General features: G+C 54.3%; 7 protein-coding genes across 7 annotated transcripts; 6 read left to right on the top strand and 1 right to left on the bottom strand.

Annotated features, from left to right (window-relative positions):
- Positions 1-1084: 1084 nt before the first annotated feature.
- PG985_000789 (uncharacterized protein) lies at positions 1085-1734 on the top strand (the record flags this gene model as incomplete). The annotated part of the gene is made up of 3 exons (XM_066820558.1): positions 1085-1405; positions 1467-1566; positions 1646-1734. 3 exons carry the CDS (start codon positions 1085-1087, stop codon positions 1732-1734), a joined length of 510 nt encoding a protein of 169 aa, XP_066691437.1.
- Positions 1735-2171: 437 nt separating this feature from the next.
- Positions 2172-3386, bottom strand: PG985_000788 (uncharacterized protein; the record flags this gene model as incomplete). Its single annotated transcript, XM_066820557.1, has 2 exons — positions 2172-2760; positions 2833-3386. The coding sequence occupies 2 exons, from the start codon at positions 3384-3386 to the stop codon at positions 2172-2174; spliced, it is 1143 nt and encodes a 380-aa protein (XP_066691436.1).
- Positions 3387-5440: 2054 nt separating this feature from the next.
- Positions 5441-7382, top strand: PG985_000787 (uncharacterized protein; the record flags this gene model as incomplete). The annotated part of the gene is made up of 2 exons (XM_066820556.1): positions 5441-6288; positions 6365-7382. The coding sequence occupies 2 exons, from the start codon at positions 5441-5443 to the stop codon at positions 7380-7382; spliced, it is 1866 nt and encodes a 621-aa protein (XP_066691435.1).
- A 1146-nt stretch (positions 7383-8528) lies between these two features.
- Positions 8529-10171, top strand: PG985_000786 (uncharacterized protein; the record flags this gene model as incomplete). The annotated part of the gene is made up of 4 exons (XM_066820555.1): positions 8529-9269; positions 9327-9400; positions 9455-9633; positions 9723-10171. 4 exons carry the CDS (start codon positions 8529-8531, stop codon positions 10169-10171), a joined length of 1443 nt encoding a protein of 480 aa, XP_066691434.1.
- Positions 10172-10756: 585 nt separating this feature from the next.
- PG985_000785 (isochorismatase) lies at positions 10757-11509 on the top strand (the record flags this gene model as incomplete). The annotated part of the gene is made up of 2 exons (XM_066820554.1): positions 10757-10813; positions 10880-11509. The coding sequence occupies 2 exons, from the start codon at positions 10757-10759 to the stop codon at positions 11507-11509; spliced, it is 687 nt and encodes a 228-aa protein (XP_066691433.1).
- A 2787-nt stretch (positions 11510-14296) lies between these two features.
- Positions 14297-17953, top strand: PG985_000784 (3-hydroxy-3-methylglutaryl-coenzyme a reductase; the record flags this gene model as incomplete). Its single annotated transcript, XM_066820553.1, has 2 exons — positions 14297-17523; positions 17584-17953. The coding sequence occupies 2 exons, from the start codon at positions 14297-14299 to the stop codon at positions 17951-17953; spliced, it is 3597 nt and encodes a 1198-aa protein (XP_066691432.1).
- Positions 17954-18761: 808 nt separating this feature from the next.
- PG985_000783 (uncharacterized protein) lies at positions 18762-20006 on the top strand (the record flags this gene model as incomplete). Its single annotated transcript, XM_066820552.1, has 3 exons — positions 18762-19342; positions 19447-19533; positions 19706-20006. The coding sequence occupies 3 exons, from the start codon at positions 18762-18764 to the stop codon at positions 20004-20006; spliced, it is 969 nt and encodes a 322-aa protein (XP_066691431.1).
- Positions 20007-20081: the final 75 nt, after the last annotated feature.

Raw genomic sequence — 20081 nt, 5'->3', positions numbered from 1 at the left:
CGGGCTACCTTGTTGAGCAAAGCGCGTCGCACAACTTCATGTTGCCATCCACTTCCCGTCTTGCAACCACCCAACGAGACTTGACACAGCGCCGGCGCCGTCCGATTTGCCAAGCCGGCTGAAAAGACGTGGTTTCAATGCAGGTACGCAGATCGCTGCACCCTGCAGTCTTGTCCTTATTTCCATCAATGGTATTTAGAACCCGAAGATCCAACTCGGGTAAGTGTTAGCATGATCGTAAACATCACGTGTACGGAACGAAGCATGGCTGAAGCCCGACTCAAGTAAACAGGGATCCGGGTATTCATATTAAGTACACCGCCCTGACTGTGCCGGATTCCGAGCTTATGCTCTGGTTATTGGCATGGACGAACTCCGATGGCGTACTGCATCAGGTGTTTTTAATCAAAGTACTGCATCATCCCCCACGCCGCATTCAAGTCGCGATTTATACCTCCCGTGTGACTAATATTAGATGTTTCTACACATGACCGACGCCTAACTCTTTGATTGCTGTATGAGTGATAACTCATACCAAGTAACATATCGCTCCCGGTAGTGGGGGAGGGTTGAAAGGGTAAGTCGGTGAAAAAGATGCTGTGACATGTCGGCTTCAACCCGTCAGGGGTAAGCCAGGCAGCCAGCAAGAGTGCCCCTTTTTGACGCAACAACATGTGTGACTACAGGGCCTTACAAAGATAAAAACACCCCTCAATCCCCCTAATCCTTAACAATGGTGATTTCCCACTTGAAGCAATCTCGATAGATGTAGGCCGGCTTCTTGGTGAGAATATGGTTGCCATCATTCTTGTAAGGTGGACTTCGTGTGGAGTTAGTAATATGTCTGGCTTCTCTCAAGAGCGAGGGGAACGGAGGCTCACAGCCTTCGAGATTTTCTTGTTCTAATCAGCCTTGCTTCTTACTTGGCATTCAAGTTTTGTTTTCGTTAATCCCAGGATACTACTTCTTACGGCTCTCCAATCTCTAATACCCGACCAAATAGATTATCGTCTGTGACGCCAGCCATGTGGTGCCTTTGAAGAAGCATGACGAACCCAACGTCAATAACTATGACACGATTCAGATGCGGTCTGTAGAGGACAGGCGCATGCTCCTCAAGATTAGGGATAGCACCAGTCCCCCGAGCCTCATGGCTGCCACCTCATGGAGAAAGAAGGACACACAGGGCGAGGCAAACTGGAACGCGAAGTCCCCCGAGGTAATCACCCTCAGCCCTGGGTACCTGAAGAGTCTGCAGGACAAAGGCTTTCCCCGGTACAGCAAGGAGCTCATAAATAACGCGAGGCTTGATACCGTCAACAAGGCGGCCGCCAGGGCTGCAGGCCAAGAAATCGAGTCGTCCATTGACTTCTTGAATACGCTGGAACTGACTATGTTGCACGAGGTAGGTCACATGTTGCCCATATCTTGCTCTGGTGCCTCGCAGTACTAATATTTGAACCCAGATAAGCCATTTGGGCCTGATGAATTGGGCCATTGGCAAGGAGGAGCCGCGCTGCTATACTTGGGATAACGCTGTCCGACTGCAAACGTGCAGGAACGCCGGTACGTTTAACAGACCGTTGTGGTGTTTCCGTTGTTATGAAGGCAACAAACAGTTGGCTAACCACACGATACCAATTAGAGAATTTCGCCCTTTTCGTTGTAGTTTCGGACTTGATCAAGAACCATGGGCTCAGAGTCACCGCAAGTGGCATGATCGAGCCCATTTGAGGAGTGACTCAAGGGTGGGTTGGGGGTTGAGGGTATAACTGCCAGGTGTAGCGATGGAATAACTGGCCATGGAATTACCACCGCAAGTGGCATGATTGAGTCCATTTGGCATGTGAAGGTAGGTTGGGGGTGGAAGCAGGGGGAAGAATAAGTAGCAATAGAATAATCGAGTGAATAGAAGAGTGTGGCATGGTACACCGTAAATACGAGAGAGTTCTGTGTAAACCTCGTGCTCCATTGCATCAGAACCAAGGAGTCGAGAAACCCAGCTACGAGTTTTGCAGGCTACCGGTGTTGCTGTATCAGAGGTGCCCAGGTGATTTGATGTATTTTCCAATTTACCTCACTCCTATTAAACCACTCGTCATCAACTCTTCTACCAGTCCAAGCCCATACTAATACGTCGTGGCACCATAGATTTTGAGGTAAGTACACCCTTATCTGATCCTCCGCAAGGGCTCTACCCTTATAAGCACAGACTCGCCTGCGAAATCGTAACTCTGCGGACGAGGATCTCCAGGCTCTGCCCCGTCCTCGCGACGATATATGACGCTTGGCCATCGCGGTTCGGTAAAGTATCGAGGGAATCCACGCGCACGTACTCGGAAGGCGGGTTCGATGGCCGCGACGTCCTTCCACACCTCAGGCCGCGAGGGATTCGCCGGTATATCCACGGTAAGGATTGACGCCAGTCGGCTATCAAACACGAAAGGGCTGACCGCCGGAACCGTGTTTAGCAATCGGTCGTTCTCAAGTCCCACGGTTTCGAGCCACAGGGAGACGGATACTAGGCTCCGCGCTTCCGAGAGCGCCTGGCACGATGTCCGCCATCTGGCCATCAGGTCGGCTTCCCCGGCTTTCAGGCAAGTCACGTCACTTAAGATGGGAAGACGAATCGACAAATTGATGCGCCTGATCTCGTCGACAATCGGCAACCGTCTGGCGATCAGAAAGCTATGTAGTGTGACAGGATCATGAATGACAAAGGTCAACTCCCTGTAGATTGACTCGCGGCACTCGAGATACCTGTGGACAGTTCACCGTGAGAGGCTGCAAGAAAGGGAAAAGGTCAGAGATTGACCGAAGGGGCTGACTTACATCTTTCGGCAAACCAGCATCATTGACAGAAAAGGACTTCTCTGGCGGGGTTTCGCTGGACGAATTTGCACGACGGCTTGATGCGCTTCTTCGCATTTCCAATGGTTGCCCCAGGCGTTGTTCAGCCGCTCCCCCCAAGTTTCGGCAACCTCATCCTCATCGTCATCGTCACTCTCAAGCCCATCCGGGATGAGTTTAGCAAGTTCCTCCTGCCGGTCATCGAATGCAGAGTGGTCGCTAATGCAAGCCATATGCGAGAATCGAGTTGTGGGCGTCTCAGGCACAGTCCTGCGCCGTTTCCATATGAATTTAGCTGAAGCTAGCTCGGGGTCGTAGTCCTTATCAGCCAGGATGTGCTGCTCAAGACCAGCGTCGCGCCACAAAAGTCGATATATCGCATTTCTCAACTCGATAGGCAGTTGGGACAAGAAGAGCGACGTGCTCTGCTCGTCCGCCTTTGACGCAATTGTATCCAGATTCGGGAAAGGCTGTCCTCCAGCGGGGCAACGGCTGCTGCCATCTTCTGGATCTAATTGTCCACCCGTGTCTATCATTTTCTGCCCTTAGAAATACTTGAAGATGTTCTAGATGAAGTTGAAATCAGATGCCCCGAAGAGTCGGCAATGCTTTATAGGCGATGTGGCCTGTGACAAAAGCGGCACAGCAAGAGAAACCCATGTTACATGCAGTAGGTAAGGGGGGAGGGTGTTGGCCGAGAGCACCGATGTTGCTCCGGGTGGCAGTGCTAATTGTTGATATGATATCATTGCAAAGGAAACGTGTGTCTTGTACTGGATAAATAGGTAGGTATATTTCTTCAGCAGATGTCTACTTTGGGGCGATTTGTATTTGCTCTGCTTGAGAGGTCGGTCGTCATACTTAAGTTGGCTTAAATTGACCAAGTTAGCGCCTGTAGTTGGAATTTACTGTACATGTAGCGGTTTGGATCATGCCCCAGTGGATGTTGGTCGTTGTCAGTGGCCTTTTCTAGTGGGTACCTCCGCCTAAGGCACTATAAAACATAACATGATGACCTGAGAAGCTCAAGAAACCGAGCAATAACGCAACGCAGAAATCTGGTTTATGTTATAGTTACGCAAAAAATCCCATGCAGATCTTATTTTTTACAGCTTCAACTTCTTCCTTTTGCTTGTGGTGCCTGTGATAAAGCGCGGGAATCCTCCACTTGTAAGACCACTCACTGGCTGTCTAGCATGCACTCGCCCAGCCGCCGGTTCTACAATGCTAAGGGTTTTCTACGTGATGGTCAATACCTGCTCTAGCAGGACTTATGATCAGGGGAAATCACAACAAATGACTGTGTAGAACTGTCTGTTCATAAGTTGGGAGATGATCATCAAAAAGGAGAATAGGGCCTATCAAGGCCCAGTCAAAGCAACAATAGCAAGGCGCTTTCTCTAGCAGCTACTCTTGCTACTCTCGGAGGATCGTATCAATTCGACCCACCTCGATTCCATCTCCCTTCATCATCCGCATCACTGGGCTCATCACACAGCAACACCGCCAAATAAGGGGTATAGTGTGCAATTGGGACCAAGCGCGCCTGCAGCGTACCCAAGCGCAACAGGCAAGGTCAATTGCGCTCCGATATACTGGTCCATGTAGCCCTGTGTCGGCGTTCGAATGTTTTTGGGAGGAGAAAAGCAGAAGCTGGATTCAGTCGGGCACGAAATTCCAACTGGAATTGTCTACCCCTATCTTAAGAAGCCGGCGCTTAAAGGATGGTTCACGCCGGATACAGCGAGCCACGGGCTGCTTCAACGTGTCTTAGATTGATTCCACGCCAATTGGAAGAACTTTGCGAACATCGATCGTCTGGTATCATGATCACTGACTGTGATTATCAATCGGGTAGCATTTCCCGCGCCAACCGCCGCGATGTATGCCTCGGGTACTGACTGAGTGTTGCGCACCTGATCTCGCTCATCGGGCTTTCACACTTAGGTACGGTCCGTTTTTTGCCCAAACAAGCGCCAGGCAGGAAAACGACGCTCACGTAAGTAAGTATGTATGATGTTCAGTACCCGATAAAGTGAGGATGACCGATTGCCTCAAGTTTGGGGCGACCTCCTATTCGACGAGGGGGGAATGCTGCCCAAACGCTGGGCTCGCGATCCGATAGGCCCCAACCCCACGAACGCGGCGGTATTCTGAGGCGTGCGGGCTGGTTGGGTCGCCCAAATCCAAAACCGACTGCAGAGGGACGAATGTAGCGAGGTGGTGAATTGGCAGCTTCGGCTCAAGACTTTGCAGCGTGCCATTTGCCAGTCCGGAAGGTGTTTGCTGTCGTCGCATCTGATCCAGGATCATTTAATACGCGCACGTAAACCAGCACACCAACAGTGCGAGACAATTGAAGCTTCGGAAACCCGCCGGAAGGGGTTGGGAGCGCAAACGGTCGGCTTGGGACGATGCAATATGGCGCATCTTGAGTGGTCGTGCTTCTAACAGCAGATGCGGTGGTGATGTTCAGCCCAAAGGCTGACTAATGTACCTACTATCGCGTCTGCTTTGCTCTTAAAGGGTCAACAAGTCTGTTAGAATCTCCCCTCGACAATTTCACCCATCAATACACCTTCATAGCATAATGTTGGACCAGGCAATAACACAGCTTACCAGCATGGAGCAAGACTGGGATCCCACCCAGCTTGTGGAGGACTTCATGCACCAAATCCACATCCTCGCCTCCAACAGCTCCTTCCAGTACCTCAAAGAAATTCTCGACGAGAACAACTCACTGCGAGACCGGAATAGCATCCTCAGCATCACCAATGATGAGAATGTCAAGTCCCTGGCCCGGATCCAGCAGCTGCTGGCCGACGAGTCCCAGCGCTGCGGGGATAGGGGCACCACCATCGCCGAGCTGGAGAAGCGCGTGGGGGAGTTCGACGGCAGCATCCAGGCGCTGAAGGAGGAGTCCGAGTCGAGGCAGGCCAAGCTGACCGAGAAGGGCGACGAGGTCTCCGCTCTGCAGGACAAGCTGGCGGGCGCCGATATCGAACGGGAAGCCCACCAGATGCAGCTCGCCGAAAAGGAGGCGGTTCTTACCACCACGCGGGAAGAGTTGAGCGGCAAAGACACCGAGTTGGAAGCGGCGAAGACACAACTGGCAGACGACGAAACCCGGATCAACAATCTGATCGACGAGGCGCAAAAGAAGAGCGTCGAGATCGAGACCATCACCGCCCAGCTGGATGAGGCTGTTGATGGTAGTACTGCCTTGAAGAAGGATCTGGAAGACAAGGCTTCAGAACTCGAAACCCTACAGGCTGATCTAGGAAAGGCGCAGTCAGAGATCGTTGCCGCCAAGGAAGCCCAAGAGCAAACCCTGAAGGAGCTTGAGGGAGTCCGCGAAGAGGCTGCCCTTTTCAGGTCCAAATTTGAAAACCTTGACAAGCTGTCATTCAAGATGAAGACGCCGCCGCCCGTGACTACGTGAGTGCTTCCATCCTTTGTCATATATCCTTACCACAATCAAGATCCAGCCACTAACACCGCTTGTCACATATAGCCAACAGCACCTCAACTCCATGTTCAGCGCGGCCTACACCTGGGCCCTGGAGCTGTTCGCGGGCGACCTGGACCCGGCCGCCTTCTCCGCCGCCCTATCGGGCGAGAAGTGGGCGCCACTGCGGACGCACCCGCGCGTGAGCCGGCTGATCCCGCTGCCGCTGTCCAACTCGGGCGAGGCCAAGCGGATGCGGGTGGCGGCGCTGGTGGGGATCCTCGGCTGGACGTGCGCGCAGCACCTCTTCCAGCCGACCTACCTGCTGCAGTGCAACGAGCTGTGCGGCGTGCTGGCCTCGCTGGCCGACGACGACCACGCCCGCGAGACCTACCTGCGCTCCGTGCTGCTGCCCGTCTCGCCCTCGCGCCAGAAGGAGAACGGCAAGAAGCGCATCCAGCAGGCCGTCTTCGACGTCCTCGCCTGCGTCGCGCCCCTGCTTCCCAAGAGCCGCCAAGACGAGGTCAAGTCCTCGCTCGAGGCCGTCTGCAAGCACATCTGCGGCCAGTGGATGCGCCTGCAGCTGCTCGAGGAGAAGATCGAGCCCAGCTTCGATGCCTACGACGGCGACGACTGGAAGTTGGTCGAACTGCCCGCCTTCGGTGGCACCAGCGCCGCGCCCCTGACGACTCAGCCCCAAGATAGCGCAGACGGAGGTGGCGGCAGCAGCAGCGGCGAGAGCACCGGGACCTGCGCCGTGGCCGAGGAGGGCGGCATCACCGACATTGAGGACATCGCGGCCGTGCTGTGGCCCAGCTTCCTATCGTCGCGGGACGGCGAGTCGGAGCTGCTGACCGAGGGCGTCGTGGTGGCCAAGTCGCAGACCCGGGCGGCGTACCACGAGGAAAAGGCGGGCCTGCTGCTCGGCTTCCACCGGGCCGCGCGCCAGATCGCCCGCAAGGACCGGACCAAGTCCTTTGCGACCGCCGGCGAGGAAATGGGCGGGGCGAAGGATTTTTTGCGCCCTGGCTCCGGGGGTGGGCACGACGAAAGCGGAGAAGAGGACGACGGGGATGAGGGGTGACGATGCGGTGGTGCTGCCGGACCTCGGGCTGCCCCCGGAACTTGTTGACCTAGGTTGTATGATGATACTCGGACTGTGTGTATTTCTCTTTGTATCAATTCCTTTGTAGCAGGACATAGTCTGCCATAGTGTGTGCGTTGGGCAGGTTGAATACTAAGTTGTGGCATACGGAATTCCAACATGGCTGTCTTGGCATCTTCAGGGGCTCGGGCTTTGGCAGGGCAGTGGAATGGGGTGGCAAGTTCTGCTCAAGCCACAGCGTCATGCACGTACGTTTATGCACTGATCAGTCGTTCCCCATCCGGAAGTGTGGTAGAACATTGAAGGGCGGGAAGACCAGCCAGGATATATCACCCATGTTAATACACTTGTCTTTAGACCCGTAATTAACATGATTGGTCTGGCCATATGCAGTTGGTTGAAGAGTCGAACATGATGCGGGGTGACCAGGCACCCAGGTTACTGCCCAGGGTTGCCACTTCCGACCGGTTTCTGTACCAGCCACCTCCTGGCAAGTTTGAATAGCCAATCACCGATATGCAGCGTCTGTCGCTCTTCGCGCCGATAGATACCTATCTGGAGCGACCAGCCATCTCAATGTAGTATCTTGTGATGACCTTGGCGCATGTGGTCAAGTTCTCGTTGGCCGTGGCGCAGTGGTCGTGGTCCAGCAACCAGTTTAACGACCACCCATGAAACTCATAGCAGTTTCTATCGAGCCAGTTCGAGGCCTCCCATGGCCGAAAGAAGCGATTCCTACTATGCATCATGGCACAGCCTGTTCATTTGCCAACGTCGCAGGGTAGTAAAGGCGTTCTTGTGAAACCAGTTCTATGACCGAGCCAATAGATTGGGAGGGTGTTTCCAGCCTTCAATGTCCGCGGCTTCTCTCCTGTCTTCCCCGGTGCCTGTTGGCAAGTATGCTTGCCGCTCACCTAGCTGCTCTCTATTGGCTACAAACCTTAGGCGACTTACGTGTATAAACCGTGGTTTGCCACTCCAGTCATTCCCACACTAGCACCCAACCGGTTTATACCAGACCCTTTCATGGTTTCTTAGTTATCGCGTGCAACCACTCTCACCCAATTCCAGACAACACTGTGTCTATACTCATTCAAGCTTTACAAAATTGGGATTTTCTAGCCAATGGCTGGATTCATGTCAATGACGGCTCCAGGAGCCAGCGCAGAAACCTTCCGGGAAAACATCCAAGCTATTGTAAGCGAGGCCGTGGGCAACAAGCTCAAAGACGAGGACTTGCAACGTTTCGACAAAGAACGAGAAGAGGCACTGCGCCAAATCCCCGAGAACGTCAAGGCTTTTGACTGGTGCAAGGAGCAGATGCAGCGTTACGAAGACAAGTGCCACCAGTACCTCAAGGACGTACGACCCAAGCTTCACCATGCCATCGACAAGCTGATTGACAGCTTGGAAAAGGATTTTGTGGGAGGCTCACACGGGCAAAGGCAAGAAACCTCATTCCGCACCCCTCAAGCGCCGCGGTCAGCCTCGAATGGGTTCCCTATTCGATTGAGCCAGCTGGATACGTTCGGTCCGTCTCAACCCAGGGCGCCTGAGGCTGCCATGGACGCTTTATCCAGAATAGGCAGTAGCCCTACTCGATCGGAAACGCTACTGGCTGAAGATTCACGGCCAGCTGCCCCGAGAGATCGTCTCGCAGATCACTTCATCAACCCGGATGTCGGTGAAAATGGGATAGATCCTGGCAGCCCCGTTCTGGGGACCTCGGACCCAGCTCCGCCTCGAGCATGTGCCGATATATTGTCGGCAGCACCAGGCGTGTCGAGCGCATCAAAACGCCAATCTGGCGATGAGGCTGCTCCCGAAGGGAACAATAAGCGACGGAGACGTTCGCTTCCGAATAGCGTAGGTATTCACCGTTCCTGGTTTCACGCCGTATTGATCAGCTAACACATTCGTCAGCATGACGCATCGTCTGCGTCCGACCTGTGCCCTAAGAAACAGCCGATAACGCTATCCCAAGTGAAACCGGATGAGTGCGTCTTCAGATACAAGCAAATGCCTGGCTTCTACGTGCTGCGTTGCAATAGGAAAAAGTGCAAGTCCAGTAGGGACAGGAATCGTGCGAACGATTTATGCTACTTTCGAGCACATCCTTTCAAATATAACAGGGCAATGAACCACTTCGGTAAAAAGGGGCATAATAGCGACCAGGAAGACACCATTTACCAAACTTACGCTTGCGAAGTGAGCGACGCGATAGAAGAACGTACGTTCCTACCCGCAGGTCCCCTGGGGATGTGGAACCCAAGGCGGAGTTGGAGGCGACGGGCTGTTGCTAACAACATGGTCTCATAGGCAATTGCAATTTGAATAACCCTAAGGCTCGTCAACCACAGACTCCGAAGACGCCCAATTCGGAACTGCCTGGGCCATCCGATGCAGCTTCCGAGCGTCCCGCAGCCGTGGCTCCGCTCACGCCGATGAGCCCCAGCACCTCGCGCGACAAGGGAAAGCAGCCTGCCTCGGTGGTTGAGCTGGATCTAGACGACGACGACGACTCGTTGTTTGTCGGACAGAGCTCAGGCTCAGCCGCTGCCGAGGAGCTACTACGCAGCCAACCGTACCCAACGAGAAACCGGGTATCGATCCCCGATGAAGAGATAATGGAAATCGACGAGATCGATGAAGGTGGCCATGTCGAAACCAATAGCGACTCAGACAGCAGCGACGAGGACGATTTTGAGAAAGCGTGTCCTCCCCTCGATAAATGGTTCAAGGCCCCGCGACGGTTTGCTCCATCGTGATAGGAGAATCGTCCCAGTGGCTTAAACGGCGTTCATCTGTGGCTGGGGACAACCTGTACCATATTGGCGTGCTGACGTGTGAAACCGTGTAACATGGACTGTAGTGGGTTGAAGGAGATACCGGAATAAACAACAATTTGGCGGAATGAAATGATCGTGGGCCGTGGCATTGTACCGTGCTTTGATGTGACTGCCGTATCGGACGTGCTTGCAGGATACCTAGTGACAGGAAAACGCAGTCGCGCCACACTGAGACACTGGGCAAAGGGAAGAGTGATTGGTGTTAGGCGGGAGCTTTCAGTTGGGGGTGGGGGTTAGGCGGGAAGCTTCCCGAGATCCAAGCTCAAGCCACACTCAAACGAACATAGACATGGAAAACACTCGAAGCTTAATTCTGTTGTATTCTACTTCTGAATTATGATACCGATATCCGTTTTGGCGTCCTGAAAACAGCCACTGGATGACTAAACACCTGATCTTGAAGATATAGAAGATAAGCTCGCCTGAACCTTTTTCAAGCTTATTTAAGGGGCAGCTCCGGGAGACCCAAGAACCGGGAACTACACACAACCGTTTGAGAGCACAATGGCGTTCAGACCCGCGCTGATCGTAGTCGACTTCCAAGAGGACTTCTGTCCACCGGTAGGTTGTCTGCCACAATACCGGATGTCAAATGGTTCGTGCCACAACGCTAAGTACGAGTTACAGAATGGGTCGCTTGCCGTACCCGAGGGCCGCGACATAGCCCCTGTCGTGAACCAGCTCCTGAGCCTACCCTTCGTGACCAAGATTGCGACCAAAGACTGGCACCCGGCCTCGCACATCTCCTTCGCGGCCAACCACGAGGGCAAACAGCCGTTCGCCGACTACGCCACGGTCGTCAACCCAGCCAATCCGGACGAGAGCTACGAGACCAGGCTCTGGCCAGTGCACTGCGTCCAGGGCACGGCCGGCGCGGAGCTAGCGCCCGAGCTGGAGGCGGGCAAGCTCGACGCGGGCGGCATCATCGAGAAGGGCCAGAACCCTGGGGTCGAGATGTACAGCCCGTTCTACGACCAGTTTGAGCGCCCGCGGGGCTGCGACAGCGGCCTCGCCAAGCGGCTGCACGACGCTGCCATCACCGATGTGTATGTGGTGGGGCTCGCGGCGGACTACTGCGTGCGGAGCTGCGCCGAGGACGCTGCCAAGGAGGGGTTCCGGTCCTTTATTGTCGAAGAGGGCACACGGCCCGTGGACAAGGCTGAGTGGGCGCGATGCCGCACCGAGCTGGAGAAGCTGGGAGTCAGCATCGTCACGATGCAGTCCGACGAGGTCCAGAGACTCATGACGGCTTTTTGAGCATGGGGGAAAGCGCAAAAGGGGAAAGAAAAAATTGTAAAGGAGACGTGTTACATGAAATTTTGAGTTTAGCTTCATTCGTTACATTGGGACAACGTCCTGCACGATACCGGAGCACGGGATACACGATGGATATCACAAGAGAATACACCCTTGCTCCCCTCTTCTTACCCCTCTGCTGAACATATTGTTTCCTGCCTACTCTTGAGTAACGAATTGTAGTACGTGAATGGCTGCGTGTTGTTTCAAGATGCGGTCAACGGAGCATCCCACTTCAACCCCGCGCGGAATGCCACCGATGTGCCATGGAGCTTTGGCTGAGCTTACAGAATACACCCCACGCCAATGCACGGAAACGTGTGTCAGGCTCGATTGGATGGCGGGTGTCAGAACAAGTGCTAGTTTACTCTATGTGCCGCAGGAGCATGTTTGTTTGCTGCATGTAAATATAACGACCTCTCCACTTCACCATTAATATATTTACAAAACGCACACAGAAAAAGAAAAGAAGGAGAGTGAATAAAAAAAGAAAAGAAATCCCAAAGCCTGCAACTTTCCGTGTGTTGAATTAGTGACAACTGCACACATAAGCGGCGTCAATATGGTAGATTTCTTGATGACTAAGATAGATGGTATTCATGCCACGTGTGGTTTTCTATCTCTCTTACGTTATCTCGCCGACATGGATCATGACACTGTAGGTTTCGGCGCCAATATCATTGCCTACAGCATCTTTCGGCGGGTTTACGGCTTGGCCTTGCGTACAGTAACCCATCAGTGACTGACTCGGGCGAGGGGTAGGCTTCGGGGAGCAACGGGATTAGTGGTGATAGCAAGCAAATAATTGCTGGGGACCCAAACGGTTGGGAAGAGACTAAAAGGCGATTGGGCTCGATATCCGGCCTGCTTGCATCTTGACGTCAATTGTCTCTAGACCAGGAGCGGGAGCGGGTTGCGCTGCCAACTTGGAAAACTGTCCTTTCCTGGATCTGCGCAAAGGAGCGCATTGAGTCGCTTCAGTAATCTTATTACAAGAGTGGGAAAGCGCCGGGAGACGGCATGGTGACATATAGTATTGCCACACGGGGGGAGGAGCAATTGGAGTAGTCATTCCGGTGTTTTCTACGGTCTTGGTAGGATGGGATTCACCTCACGATCACCGCTCATTTCCACCCGTCGATGTCGTGTCGGCTGCAGGGGCCAGCAGGGGTGTCGGCCCCTAGATGCCTTGAGCCGTCTTTCGTCCTTACCTGATGTTCGTCTCTTGTCCTTGCTTGCAGGCATAAGCTGCAGGACAAGGTATGCTGACTAGCACCTGGCTAAAACTGGGTATAGACTTTCTGGTGCGAAACGCGTGTGACGATAAGAGTAGCTGATGTTCCTACCATCCATCCCTCCCTTCGAGTCTCGACCCGTCTACCACCAGAAGCAGGATGTTTGAGATAATAGGCATAATATCACTCACCTACATGTACATAGGCAGAAGGATGAAGGGCTGATTGATGATGTGAGATATGTGAGACTCCAGGGACCCGAGTTCAAATGGGCAATAGGTGGGGGTCCCTTTCTGAACCTTTTAGGGCCCTACTGGAGCTGCAGGCTGTCAATCGTGTGGCCGATTTTGGGGCACCCGGCATTGGCATTGGCAAATGGGATTTGTCGCCCAGCCCTTCTGCGGTGTTCTGTCTGCAGTGTGTGCCAGCCTGCCAGCACCGCCAGTCTGCCGTGAGCTGTTCAGCCCACTTGGGGTGATGCATTCGGCCGCATGCGATTCCAGGTTTCCAACTCACCTGGCCAATTTTAAAGGGGGCAGAAAGTAGAACTCGGCAGAAAAATACCTGATCGGCTAAAATTTATTGTGGTTAGTTGCTGCGCTAGAACGACAGCGTAGAACCCCTACTGGTTCTATCCCCAGCAAAGCAACGCTCTCATCTGGCGAGCATGGGCGACGAGCGGGCCCGCTGTCCAGGGTCAACAAATTGTTTGGTTTTAGCACGTCTTGTACCGACAGACCAGCCAAAAATTAATATTAATACATTATTTTTTCCCTTCACCGACCCAGTTGTTCTTGAGCAAGTAGAGGGAGAAAAGTTAGTGAACACGGTCCGTCTGTTTTTATCAGAAGCAGCCCCCCCTTTGTGAACCTTTAGGTCCCCATCCCATCCCATCCCCTCTTTATAATCGCGGTGTGTGCGTGTCTCGGTGCGACTTCTTCGTCTTGTGGCCCCCGTCTGCTGTGTATAATTTTGTGTGTGACCACATCTCTGTCCAGTTGCTTCCATTTGGTTAGAAGCAATTGTTTCGATATTTGCCAATTGCACGCCACATTTGCTTCTAGCAGGCAACGTCGGCCTTATAAGCTCTACGCCGCCAAAGATTCCACGCTGAGGAAGGTGCCGGGGATTTCCTTTTCCACCCATCCCCGAAAAAAAAAAGCCACTTCCCCGATACGCCAGGGACGGGTATCCTTTGATACGGCCATTGACTCTTGGACGCCTCGCAGTTGGTGCGACGTGAGATACGGCCGCGTCGACAGAGTTAGAGGACATTGGTCGGATCCAACACAACAAGGTATGTGCTTACGGCTGACTTGCATGGGAAGAACGCCTTGCAACGGTTCCCCGACATTCTTACCCTCCGAATGCTCTCGCCCAATCTGCATTATGGCAGACCCCAGGCTTACCCTTGGGTCGGCTGCGAGATGCGCGCTCCTTCTTTCGCTCTTAAACAGACACATTGGCACTTCTCTCTGCCAACTGGCCCAAGACCCAAGCTAATGCCGTCACCATGAACGCAGGAAAGCCCGAGTTCTCTAGGAATGCCTTCGCGCGAGACGCATCCTTCGACATGAACGCCCTCTCGCTACTCCCTGCCCGCTTTCGCGGCCAGCAGCCGGACGGCAAGCCGCAACCCCCTTCCAAAGTCAACAAGAAGGTCACTCCCGTACTCCAGTACTTTTCGAAGATTGCCTGCGTACACCCCATATACACAATTTGCGCCATTGCCCTCATAGCCAGCACCACCTATGTTGGGATCGTCAAAGACAGCTTATACGAGGCCACAAGCGCCCGGAAGGCTGACTGGAGCTCCCTGGTCGAAGGAAGCCGGAATTTGGTCGCTGGTCCAGAAACGAGTTGGAAGTGGCAGAACCTCGACAGTGTCGCCCAGGTCCCCAAGGATGCCGACCACCTGGCCCTGGTGACTCTGGTCTTCCCCGAGTCCTCCGAGGAGGGCCCGCAGACCGCGCCCCAGCCGCACATTGTCCCTCTGCCGAGCAACCTCTCCATCGCCCACCTCCCCTCGACTTCCAACGGCCTGACCGCCTACTCCCAAGACAGCGCTCTCGCTTTCTCGATCAAGTACAGCGAGGCTTCCGAGTTCATCGCAGCCGCGCAGGAAATTCCTAACGATGGCCCCGAGCAAGAGTCCCTCACAAACGAGAAGGGCCACAGCGAGAACAAGATGTGGATTATGAAGGTGGCGCGTGGTAACAGCGCGAGAAGCCTGACTCGATGGGTTCATAATGCGTGGACCGAGTTCCTGGATCTTCTGAAGAACGCTGAAACCCTCGACATCATCATCATGGTCCTTGGCTACATTTCGATGCATCTGACCTTCGTCTCGCTCTTTTTGAGCATGCGGAAGATGGGATCGAATGTTTGGCTCGCAACAAGCGTGCTGTTCTCTTCGCTTTTCGCATTCCTTTTCGGCCTGAACGTTACCTGGAAGCTCGGTGTGCCCGTGTCCGTCGTACTTCTGTCCGAAGGTCTGCCTTTCCTGGTGGTGATTGTTGGTTTCGAGAAGAACATTGTTCTGACCAGAGCTGTGCTGTCGCACGCCCTCGAACACCGTAAGCCCGAAGACGCAAACGAGAAGTCGGACAAGGCTGCTCGCAAGTCGCCCGCCTTGCCCGAAGGAGTGATTCAGTATGCCGTTCAAAGTGCTATCAAGGAGAAGGGTTTCGAAATTGTCCGCGATTATGTTATCGAGATCCTGATCCTGGTTGCCGGAGCTGCCTCCGGTGTCCAGGGTGGATTGCAACAATTCTGCTTCCTCGCTGCCTGGATCCTCTTCTTCGACGGAATCCTGCTGTTCACTTTCTACACTGCTATCCTTTGCATCAAGCTCGAGATTAACCGCATCAAGCGCCACGTTTCGATGCGCAGAGCCCTCGAAGACGATGGTCTTAGCCGACGTGTGGCCGAGAATGTTGCCAAGAGCAACGACTACCCTGGCGGCAACACAAATGTTGAAGCCCCCATCTTCGGCCAAAACATGCGGAGCAGTGCCATCCCCAAGTTCAAGTTCTACATGGTCGTTGGCTTTTTCGCCGTCAATCTGATCAACATTTGTTCCATCCCTTTCCGCACTCCCGGCTACATGTCGTGGACTGGTGGCCTTGGCGGCGTGGTTACTACACCTCCTGTTGACCCCTTCAAGGTTGCGTCCAACGGATTGGACGAGATCCTGTACACTGCACGGGGACATGGTCGCACGACCGTGGTCACTGTTCTGACTCCCATCAAGTACGAACTGGAGTTCCCTTCCGTCCACTACGGTGTCCCGGCCAGTACTGAAGAAGTTGCTGATGGCCAAGAGAAGTACGCGCCTCTTGGCGAGTATGGCATGGGCGGAAGAATGGTTGGCGGTATTCTGACCAGTCTTGAGGATCCTGTCTTGTCAAAGTGGATTGTCATTGCCCTTGCTCTGAGTATCACCCTGAACGGATACCTGTTCAATGTGGCCAGATGGGGTATCAAGGACCCCAATGTTGCGGATCACCCCATTGACCCCAAGGAGCTTGACGAGGCCGAGAGGTTCAACGCTAGCCAAAGCACTACGCTTCCCGCTGTTGGAAACCAGACCCCAAGGATCCCGGAATCGAAACCCCTCACTCCTGCCTCGACGGATGACGAAGCCGATGCCTTGTCCATGAAACGCGCCAAACCTGAGCCGCTCAGGGCACCTGTTATCTCCCACAGTCAGGTCGAGTTGGCCCAGATGCTCACCGAGAAGCGTATTTATGACATGACTGACGACGAGCTCATCGATCTGTCGCTCAAGGGCAAGATCCCCGGTTATGCTTTGGAGAGGAGTCTCAAGGATTGCACCCGTGCCGTCCGGATTCGCCGCGCTGTCATCTCGCGAACCCCTGCTACCGCCGACATTACAAGCTATCTGGCCGACTCCAAACTGCCTTATGAGAACTACGACTGGAACCAAGTCTTGGGAGCCTGCTGCGAAAACGTCATCGGATACATGCCCATTCCTGTCGGTGTAGCTGGCCCCCTCGTCATTGACGGAAAGAGCTACTTCATCCCTATGGCTACTACTGAAGGTGTGCTGGTTGCTAGCACGAGCCGTGGCTGCAAGGCGATCAACGCTGGAGGTGGTGCCGTTACTGTTTTGACTGGCGACGGCATGACCCGTGGCCCTTGTGTCAGCTTCGAGACGCTTGAGAGAACCGGCGCTGCCAAGATTTGGCTCGACTCTGATGCTGGTCAAACTATGATGAAGAAGGCCTTCAACTCGACCAGCCGCTTCGCTCGACTCCAGACCATGACCACGGCTATTGCTGGCACTAACCTGTACATCCGCTTCAAGACCACGACTGGTGACGCCATGGGTATGAACATGATTTCCAAGGGTGTCGAGCACTCCCTGAAGATCATGGCCACAGAGGGAGGTTTTGATGACATGAGGATCGTCTCCGTTTCCGGTAACTACTGCATTGACAAGAAGGCTGCTGCCATCAACTGGATCGAGGGACGTGGCAAGAGCATCGTAGCAGAGGCCATCATTCCCGCCAAGGTTGTCAAGGAGGTCTTGAAGAGCGACGTGGACACTCTGGTTGATCTTAACATCTCGAAGAACCTGATCGGATCCGCCATGGCTGCTTCGGTCGGAGGCTTCAACGCCCATGCCGCCAACATTGTCGCTGCCATCTTCTTGGCCACCGGTCAGGATCCCGCCCAGGTGGTTGAGAGTGCTAACTGTATCACCATTATGAAGAAGTAAGTTATGGCCTGTTTGTTACCCGCAACGGCGCCAGTCCGTGCTAACAAACGTTTTAGTCTCCATGGCAGCCTGCAAATCTCCGTTTCCATGCCCTCGATCGAGGTCGGTACCCTGGGAGGTGGCACCATCCTGTCGCCCCAAGGTGCCATGCTTGATATGTTTGGCGTCCGCGGATCGCACCCTACCACGCCTGGTGAGAACGCCCGACGACTGGCTCGCATCATTGGTGCCTCGGTTCTCGCCGGTGAACTTTCGCTCTGCTCAGCACTTGCCGCTGGCCACTTGGTCAGCGCTCACATGGCCCACAACCGTTCTGCACCTGCCACACGGAGCTCAACGCCTGCCCCTGGGACGCCTGTGCCAGCGGGCTTGGCCATGACCAGCGGGTCGATGAGTGCGGCGGCAGCCGAGCGGGCCAAGCGATGAGTGTGCTTTCTTTCCTTATTCGACAATAACTATCTTAGCGCGTTTAACCCATTTAATTGCATATGGACTGGTTAGAAGTCAGACAACGGAGTTTGGGGGGATAGGCGGGTTGATTTGCAAATACATTACTCACTCGTCCTATATCGCAACGAGCCGCGAGGCTCTTGAGGAGGGAATACGGGCCAGCGAGACGCAATGATGTCTTGTCGGCCGATGAAGTAGGGAAGGACTCCCTTACTGGCTGGGTGAGGATACCAGCGGAAGTAGCATGGTGTGTGTCCCTGTTGCGAGAACACCACATTAGGAAAAAGAAACAGAAAAGTCCACATCCTTCAACGAGTTGCCAAGAAGGCTAGAGACGATAGACTCTTCGATGGTAGACATAGCTTCCAAGCACTTGCTAATAGGTTACTTCACAGCAACGCAAGAACCTGCAACGTGGAAACGTGCGATAGATATAGATAATATATATGAACTGTTAAAACGCAGAATTTTGACCATTTCAGAATTGTGAGGATACAGTGAGCATTGAGGATGTAAGTATGTATGTATTGAGGACCACTGGTCTCGGTGGTGTTGATGCGGGACGTACGGAGTACCACTAAGCGGGTCCGTTTCTCATGCTACCCTAGGAATCACCCGTCTTGGGCGGGGCCTTTCATCGGGTTCCAAAAGACATCCGAAAGAGGACTTGGTCAAACAACATACCACCATTCATTGATTTATCTTCCTTGCTTCCATTTGAGAGTTGCGGACTGTAGAAGCGGTCAGCCGATAACAACATATACCGATTTCTTTGAAGAAGAAAATGGCGCCCGTTTACCCCAAGTTCGACGTGACCCAGTCGGGCCACCTCCAGGTCTCGTCGCTGCACAGCATCTACTGGGAGGACTGCGGTACCCCCACGGGCGTGCCCATCGTGTACCTGCACGGCGGGCCCGGCGGCGGCATCGACGAGACGGACCGCCAGTACTTCGACCCGGCGCACTATCGCAGCGTGCTGTTCGACCAGCGCGGTTCGGGCCGGTCGACCCCGCACGCCTCGCTCGAGGAGAACACGACCTGGCACCTCGTCGCCGACATCGAGAAGCTGCGCGAGCACCTCAAAATCGACAAGTGGCTCGTCTTTGGCGGCTCCTGGGGCTCCACCCTCGCCCTCGCCTACGCCGAGTCCCACCCGGACCGCTGCCTCGGCCTGGTCCTGCGCGGCATCTTCACGCTCCGCCGCGAGGAGCTGCTGTGGTACTACCAGCAGGGCGCCAACTTCATCTTCCCGGACTACTTTGAGGCTTACCGCAACGCCATCCCCGAGGCGGAGCGCGGGGACCTCATGCAGGCTTATTACAAGCGGCTCACCAACGATGACGACCAGGACGAGCAGCTGAAGTGGTACGTTCGGCCCCGTGTCCTTTTTCCCGGGAACCCGAGGAACATGAGACTTGAGTCTCGTACGTACATAGTGTAAGCCACTTACTCACGAATCTTCTCATTAGTGCCGATGCTTGGAGCCGCTGGGAGGTCTCTACCAGCAAGCTCATCGTGGACCCGGCCTATATTGCGAAAGCCGACGACCCCGAATGGTAAGTTATGTACTTTACTTGAACATGAAATCTCGTCCCCCTTTTCCCCCTTATCCTCTTTTCCTCCCACCTTTCCGCCCATAAGAGGTATGGGGAAAATGAAGTACATACAATCTGATATGTTCACTACCTACGCCTTATGCTTACACGAACTCACCTTACCCACCAAAAGGGCCCTGGCCTTCGCCCGCATCGAGTGCCACTACTTCGTCAACGGCGGCTGGATGCGCGACGGCCAGCTCGTCGACGACGCCCACAAGATCAAGCACCTGCCCATCACCATCGTGCAGGGCCGCTACGACGTCGTCTGCCCGGCCAAGACGAGCTGGGACCTCTACCAGGCCCTCGGCGGCGCCGCCAACCCCAACGTCGACTACCACATCGTCGGCGACGCGGGTCACAGCGCCCACGAGACCACCATCGAGGAGGCCCTCATGAGCGCCGTCGAGAAATACAAGTCGATCAAGCAGTAAGTGCGGCCGGCGTGTTTGGTGTATGTGCACAGGTCCAGAGATATCAGGCGGACGCATGTAACTAGGACGAAGAGG

Source organism: Apiospora marii (genome assembly GCF_038362585.1).
Source record: "Apiospora marii strain CBS 49790 chromosome Unknown utg000001l_segment0_segment0, whole genome shotgun sequence".
In the NCBI taxonomy this organism is placed as follows: Eukaryota; Fungi; Ascomycota; class Sordariomycetes; order Amphisphaeriales; family Apiosporaceae; genus Apiospora; species Apiospora marii.
The sequence above is the reverse complement of the archived record's forward strand: the minus strand, read 5'-3'. Positions and strand labels throughout refer to the sequence as shown.